We start from the raw sequence: 8227 nt of genomic DNA, 5'->3' as shown, positions 1-8227 counted from the left end.
CTCAATTGTTGGCTTACTATTCCTAAAAAGAGCATTAAATTGACTCAATAGCAAGTATTACCTGCCCAAACATCATAGCACTTTACCCCATCACATAATCACCAAAATGACTATTTTAAAAAAGAAAACTCACAGGCTAATATGTACACCTTGCAGTTTCTTTCTAGAAATTAGGTGCATGGTACAGTGGAGCAAAAATGGAAAACTCCAGATTTCACAAAAATATCAAGTTTTTCATTTTGATAACATGTAATTGAACTGGCAAAAAAAATCCAAAAACGGTTAAAGCAAACAACCAAACAATAAAGGATAAAAGTATCCTATAACCAAGCAAACACCTGTTAGTCCTTCCCCTTTAAGACTTTTAAATAAGGTCACATTTATTCAGTCAACAAACATTTATTAAGCACCAGCAACTGTGCCAGATGCTAAGAAATATAACTGTGAACAAGATAAACCAGGCTCCAGCTTGACCGGATACTTCTGCATTAAACGGTCTTGCTAACTACTACATTATACTTGTTCTCTGCTAGTATTATATTTTGGGGAAAGTCAGAGCCATAGGTTGCCTCTCCTGGAATACTTTTAAAGTTTCTTTGTGGCGAACTGATAGAACTCTTTGTTTAACTTAAAGAAGGAACAAACAGTCTCAAGGACCCTTTTGACGAGCAAGATGATGGCCGAGCAATATGGCGGCTGGCGACCCACGAGGCGGTTTAGACCAGTTTAGATCATTCGGTTGCGCTTGTGGGTTGGGGAGTCTGTGTCGCCATCACCACACTGGGCCGAGGTGCGCTTGCGGGTCCCCCCACTGTCCAGGTGGAGGGCTACTTCTTCGGAGTCGATGGGGTTCGAGTCGTCCTCGAGGAAGCTACTTCTTCGGTGGCCGTCGCCGGCCACACCGCTGGCTTGAGGCGGGGAGCCGGGCGCTCCGGATTGCACGCTGATGCTGGCCATGGCGCCGCTGAGGCCGTGCAGGGCGATGGCCTCGTGGAACGGCTGCAGGTCGACGTCCACCGACGAGCCGGATTCGGTGGCCGCGGCCTGGCTGGGGGCCCCGGCGGGTGGCTTCGGGAGCGTCCTCGGGCTGCGCGGCGGCGGAGGCGTGGGGGGCACCTTGCCACACAGGAAGCTAATCAGATCTTCTCGAAGAATGGTGCTCCGGCCTTTTTTCACCCATTCCAGCACATCTTTGATGCGACGATGGTGGCCAGCCTGGACGCCCAGGTCAAAACTTCGTTGGTGGGCATCCCCGCTCTCTTTGTAGAGGCTGGTCACAGCCGTGGCCGCACTCTGGAAGGGGTCCCACAAGGAGAGTCCTGGCTGTTGGCACCCCGTATCCTTGTAGAGCTGGGCCACAGCGGTAGCTGAGACCTGGAAGAGGTGCCACAGCTTCTGCTTCTCGCTCTTGAGCCCCGCCGCCTCAGGGGTCGCCTCCTCCTGCATATCGGGGGGCAACTCCTCTTCCTGCTCAGCCTCGGCCAGGCACTGGCGCTCCCACTTAGAGAACCAGTGCTCCTCGACCTCGGCCTCGCCCTCCTTCGGCTGCTCCTCCATCCTCCTTCTTCTGGCCGCTCCTCTCCTCTACCGCCGCCTCCTCCTCCGCCTACTCTTGCTCCTCCACCTCACCTCCTGCTCCGAGCTCCCCTCCTCCTTCTGCGGCCGCCGCCGCCGCCACCGCCGCCGCCGCCGCCGCCGCCGCCGCCTCCGCCACCGCCACCTCCTCCGCGTGCGCCGGCGGGCGGGAGCGCGGGCGGCGGGGCCCTGAGGCCAACTGTTCCGGCGCGCGCCGCCCGGGGCCCTGGTGCACGCCCCGCCCCGCCCCGCCCCGCCCCGCCCCGCCCCGCCCGGCCCGGCCCGGCCCGGCCCGGCCCGGCCCGGCCCCCGGCTACGGCGCGGAGATAACTCCGCAGCCGCGGGCGCCGCCTCACTGCCCCCTTCCGGCCCCGCGGTCCGCTCCTACGGCCCCCCAACGGCGCCGCGGCCTCCCCGCAGCCGCCGCGGCCGCTCGGTCGCCGCCGCCGCGGCCCCGCAGCTCGGTCCCAACCCCCGCTCCGCCGCGGCTGCCGCTCTGGGAACTCGGAGGGGGGCCGGCTGGAGCGCTGCCTCAACGCGGCGCCTGCCTACCGCTTGGCCCCCTTTTCACACATTTTTGAGACTTGTCGGCTTCATCCAATGAGCTGATCAAATTTTACATCCTATGTTGCCAGAGAGGATTATGGGGCAACTTCATGGTGTCGATCACATCCAGGGCGCCGATCCGGGAAGGCCGGGGGTTAGAGTGGAAAGAGCACGGCCCTCGTGAATAGGCAGGCAGTCTGAATCCCAGCAATGCCCCCCACACAGTAGGTGCCCAGGAAAAGTGTTTTCCGTGGATCGAAGCAGTAATTTTGTAAAGGAAAAAAAAAAATCACATTAGGCATTACCCCCCCGGCCCCCCCTCCCCCGCTTTTTGGGCCTCAGTTTCCCCAAGTGCCCAACAAGGTTGTTGGATTAGGTCTCCGGAAAGCACTTCCAGTCGTGATTTAGAACTTTACTGCTGTCCCTGTAAAGCACCTCTTCCAGGCTAGCTGCATACTTATCAAATTCTAAGAGTTACGGTCAGAAATGGCATTGATTTTTTTCCCCTCATATTCTTTCAAGGTTTTCTGTCATAAAAAGAAAAAATGGGTTGGGGGGTTTTATTTGTGGTTTACTTTCAATTACTGAAAATTCCAGGATGAAGAAGAGGAAAGAAAACAGGAAAATGAAATCCCAAACGCGGGATTTTCTGCTCCAGTGTAAAATTCAGTGCCTTTTAGGAAAGAAAAAAAAAAAAAAGTTTACCTAATTTACAACACTCCAAAAATTCTAGCTACTTAAAACACCATAAGAATACCAAAATTAAGCTAAAACTGTATGTGATACTGAAGTCTTTTCCTTGGGTTCAGTAACAACCCCTTGTAATGATGCAGTCCTTTTTTCATTGCAGACAATTCCAGATCAAACTGTGTTAAGAAAAATCACTGAGCTAAGAATAACATCAAAAATGGGAGGAACCAACGTAATAATTTTTTTAATTTAAGAAAAAAAGTTTTGCAATTTTTGTTGTAGAACATTTGCTAAGTCTCCAGAAAGCCTTCCAAAGATAAAGGAAGCTAAATCTTCTAGCAAAATATGCTTAATAATTCCCAAGTATGAAAGTTAGTATATAAAAATGATATAATCATTAAGCTTCATCTTTCTTAAAAGAAATACATGTTTCTAAGTTAAACATAAAAGAGAAGAAGAAGAAGAAGAGGGGATTGTGCCCTTTCTCTGCAAACCGGGCTTTTTCACGATTCATTAAACCCTTTTTCCATATGTGTAATTGGACTCTTCTCATTTACATAAACGAGGGATGAGGCAAAAGACCTAAGATCAGCCCAAAAAGGAGGAATACGTTTCTCATTCTCCTATGTTAAAAAAATATTGTAGAAGAAAACTCCCAAAAAGGCAGAGCCTTCTCCCCCCACCGCCCTACACACACCCACATATACCAGCCCTGAAACAGTTCATGGCCAAGGAGATTGCGGGTTTGCCAGAGCTTTAAGATTGCCCTGTACACGGTGCCTCACAGTTATTACCAGAGGCACATGTTTTTATTTTAACTTCTCTAAGTAAAAAACTTGGACCAAAATGACCGACAGTAGGACACCATATCCTATTTTCTCCCCTCATTTTTGATTGGGTTAAAAACCAAGAAGAAAGACTGCACTGTCTTTGAAAGAGGACAACCCTCTGCTTGGGCTTGAGTTGTCTGGCTGGTATCCTCCATTCATTTGGTTTCAGCACCTGATTAATTAGTTAATTAGTACTTAGAGCTGACTAGCCCCGGTCGGCAATTTTCCTGCCCTGCATGGTGAAATGTTGAATCCAGCATTGAAATTTCTGTGTCGCACACCCTAATTATTATCACCCCACTACTTTTTAAACCATTGCACCAAATTATTATAATAGACAGAGCCAGACAACTGTGTGGGAATATGTTCTTTCTGAGAAATAATGGTAGACTTAATCAATATTTTTCACTGTTGCCCTTAACACATTTAAATAAAACAACTGAACGGGAAAAATTCTAATTCAATTAGCCTCCAACTCCTTCCATAGAGAAAATGATTTTATACGAGAGAGAATTCAGAAAAATCACACCAAAAATTTTTAATGTTTTATCAGTGCCTCGGATTGCAAAGAGTGTGTTTACAAGATAACCTATCTTGAGGTTTTTCTCCTATATACGTCTAAAATGTGAGGAATTTAAAAAAAGAATAGAAAATGGAAACAAAACCAAACCAAAAAAAAGATCATCTTAACTAGCTGTAAGGAAATGATGCTATCTGTGTGTGTTTCAGTGGAAGTACTTTTGATGCTTAAAATACTGACACAGTTTAGGAATGAGTTTTCTATAGGAAAAAAATATTCCTTGGCCACTGCCCCATTCTTCCATAAATCTGATGTCATAGCTAAGGTTAAATATCAAGTAGGGAAAATTAGTTTTAGGAAATAAGTTAGGACACAAACCTAGGAGTCTAATTTTTGGCAGTTCTCAATGTACCATTACCAAAAAGCGACCCAGTGTGTCAATGATTTTCAATATTACTGGTAGCTATCTTCACCTGAAGCAATCCTTACATATCAGTATTTGGTTGCCTGTAATTGTAAGAGCTGAATGGCACACAAAACTGGATACACAACCACACAGATCAGTACATGGGTCGGACTGAAAGCAAAAGTAAACACCAACCTTAGGAAATGAAAGAAGTTAAAAGATAAGTGTTAAGGACCTTATTCTTTTTGGAGAATAAAACAAGATTTAGTAGCTTTCCACTTAATTTAAATGAAAAGAATCACTACCTTACATATTGCAGTGATAATGTAATGGGGAAAGAAAACAAAAAAGTCTTTGTACAAATGACACCTCCTATAGTTGTTGTGAAGAAACTTTTCCCCTTGGTATCTGCTAACAAATTCTAATTAATGCTGCACATTCCTTTACTGAAATCATTTAATGCGTAACAAGGGGGGTAAAAAGAAATGCTGAATGCTCGTGATTGCCCTGTTAGAATTATGGGAGTGAAAGCCTGGGGCCCCAAACTTACTGTCTATTAAAGCCAAGCTTTGAAAAAGAAATGCAACCTACAAAAGCTGTCAATCTCCCTTGCCCCTAAAGCCTGGGTTCACATGGATTCAAGTGACAGCCCTCCTCCCCCATGCACAATACATCAATCTGTCTCTCCCACAAGCACCCACAGCCCATTGTGCTGGCCGCAGGTGCCTATTATGGCACCCATGGCTGCCTCCCACAGCTCCGCCCCTGAGAAACAGGAACTGCAGACAATGGAGCCCTGTGGGAAGACAGAGGTGGGTGTTGGGAGGGATAACAGACAGATGGTAAAGGGTGTAGGGTAGTAAGGTAGTTTCAAAACAAATGCCAAACATTCAAAATTATTGCTTTCGTGTGTCTCCCCTTCTGAATTGCCTTTGCTTCAATCACCATCTGCCATAATTGTAAAAACACTTACCTGTTATAATGAATATTTGCTCCCCTTTTTGGGTAGCTGTGGAGGGGATGACCTTCAATATTCTACTCCTCCTGTTTAGCCCTCTAGGTTTCTCAAGGTCACAGACTGGGGAGTTTCAGTTAAGCGACACCACAAGACAATATAGGGGAGAGAAATAATATTTATAATTTTTTGCAAGGTTTGTCATTTCCCTCTGAGATTACTTTTGGGCTCCTTAAAGGGCAAGGGTTATAAAAACCTGTTACTTTGGGTAATATATTTGTGAAATCAAAGTACTATAAGACTTCTTAGAAATGTCAAATCAGGCACGTGGAAATTCTTAGGCCATTTCTTTTCTGGCAAGGAGTCACATAAAAGGAGATGAGGTGGATTTAATAATAAAAGTACTGGGGCTTCCCTGGTGGCAAAGTGGTTAAGAATCCGCCTGCCGATGCAGGGGACACGGGTTGGAGCCCTGGTGCAGGAAGATCCCACATGTCACGGAGCAACTAAGCCTGTGCGCCACAACTACTAAGCCTGCGCACCTAGAGGCCGCGAGCCACAACAAGAGAAGCCACCGCAGTGAGAAGCCCGCGCACCACAACTAAGAGTAGCCCCCGCTCACCACAACTAGAGAAAAGCCCCGCGGGCAGCAACAAAGACCCAAAGCAGCCAAAAATAAAAATAAATAAAATAAATAAATTTATTTTTTAAAAAACGTACTGAACTTTTCTGACGCAGCCTCTTTTCCTATTTCCAAGCATGTTAACAAAAAATAAATAAAATTGTTAAAAAAATTACTGAATACTATCACATCGAGCGCCACTATCAGAAAAAGCACATTTTAAAGATTTTATTTCATAAAATGTCACTTGTCTATGGTGTTTTTAACCTTCTGAGTTATGGACTAATTAAGAAGCAATAAATGGAAGAATTAAAATATATTCCCCAAGCACATATATTCGTTCAAGTAATTTGATTTAGTTGCTTTTGCCCTTAATTTATCATCCCAATATACCACCTTATTCCTGTTTACAAGATGATTTGTCATAAATCAAAACCAAGCTAACAATAATTTCATCCCTACTACTACTACCTGTCTCAAACAAAAAGCAACCAAGAAAAATCTGGCACAATTGTAAGTCATGGTCAAGAGGACTGGTGACCTGTTGGGATGAGGGTACTGCCAAAATAATGCCAGGGGCTAAAACCAGCCAGTTTTCCTGAAGCCAACAAGAGGGTCTTAGTTTGCTGTCAGAAACTACAAACTAGGCTTTAACTAGGGACTGTCAGGGATCCAAGTGAGCTCCTGGCCAGGGAGAGCTTAATTAGCAGAGTTGGTTTGGGTTTTTAAATTACACAAGAAAAACAACCAATACGGTATGAAAGCATACAGTAGTCTAATGTAGCACAAAATTCACTGTTCCATTGTGTGTGTGTGTGTGTGTAGTGATTTTGCACATTTCATTAACAATTTAAACTTAGATTTTAAACATTATTTTTATGCCCATTACTAGGACATGTTTCTTTTGTTTTCTTCTTATACATCCTTTTAGAGATTTTAATGCATTTATCTCCAAATACAAATATGCATGCTCCCTTTTTTATATAAACAGCAACATACTACATATACTTTTTTTTTTAACCTTAGATATCTTGGATCAGTCCATATCAGAACATTAAGAGCTACTAGGGCATACTTCTAAAATGTGAATAGTTTTGAGTCATATTTGGTATTTGTAAAAGTTAAGACTCTAGTTCAACAATGGAAAAGTATGCCATTTCAATATGAACAAAGCCATTTGGAGGCTACTCTTATTTTTCCTAACAATGATTGAACTAGGCATTCCATTTCAAATGCTCAGAAATTAGTACAGCTCACTCCAATTATCCATCTAAATGGGAGCCAGAGAAAATGTGGAGGAGACAGCCACAGGTAATCATAGATACAACCTTTGTTTGAGATGCTTACATGGAAAAACTTTTAAGATATTTATTGGTAGGGTTTGTGAATTGTTTCTATAGCATCCAAAATATTCAGAGTTCAAAAGTAATTGTTAAGGTTTCCCACTAGACCCACAGTCCATTAGTCATACTTCTAGTATCTCACAAAAAATGACCTTGCTTAATTGATTTAACTGATTAAAAGATGCCAGGTTTTAGCTGTAAAATTAGCTGACAACACAGTCCCTTTACCTGTGCTCCAACACCAAGTTCTGTTACTTCTAGATATCTTCCATGAGGCTCTTGAGTCTATCCATTTAAAAATTAACAGTTTGTTAAATCCAAGATTTTATTGTCAGACAAACCTCAGTTCTAATCCTGTTTCTGGAGCTTGAAAGTGGTGTGATTTAACTTTTCTGATACTAAGTGTTCTCTAAAATAGGGATAATAACAGTACCTACCTCACAGGTTTGTTGTAAAGATTAAATGAGAACATGCATTCACTCTTAAAACGATGCCTAGAAACAACCCAATCCAAAAATGGGCAGAAGACCTAAATAGACATCTCTCCAAAGAAGATATACAGATTACCAACAAACACATGAAAGAATGCTCAACATCACTAATCATTAGATAAATGCAAATCAAAACTACAGTGAGGTATCACCTCACACCAGTCAGAATGGCCATCATCAAAAAATCTACAAACAATAAATGCTGGAGAGGGTGTGGAGAAAAAGGAACCCTCTTGCACTGTTGGTGGG

At 44.0% G+C, this 8227-nt stretch overlaps 1 protein-coding gene across 1 annotated transcript; it reads right to left on the bottom strand.

The window, feature by feature from the left end:
- Nucleotides 1–427: 427 nt before the first annotated feature.
- On the bottom strand, nucleotides 428–1557 carry HAPSTR2 (HUWE1 associated protein modifying stress responses 2). Its single transcript, XM_057538800.1, has one exon. The coding sequence runs from the start codon at nucleotides 1555–1557 to the stop codon at nucleotides 727–729; it is 831 nt and encodes a 276-aa protein (XP_057394783.1). The 3' UTR covers nucleotides 428–726.
- Between the last annotated feature and the right edge of the window lie 6670 nt (nucleotides 1558–8227).

Source organism: Balaenoptera acutorostrata, chromosome X, assembly GCF_949987535.1.
Source record: "Balaenoptera acutorostrata chromosome X, mBalAcu1.1, whole genome shotgun sequence".
Classification (NCBI taxonomy): domain Eukaryota; kingdom Metazoa; phylum Chordata; class Mammalia; order Artiodactyla; family Balaenopteridae; genus Balaenoptera; species Balaenoptera acutorostrata.
The sequence above is the reverse complement of the archived record's forward strand: the minus strand, read 5'-3'. Positions and strand labels throughout refer to the sequence as shown.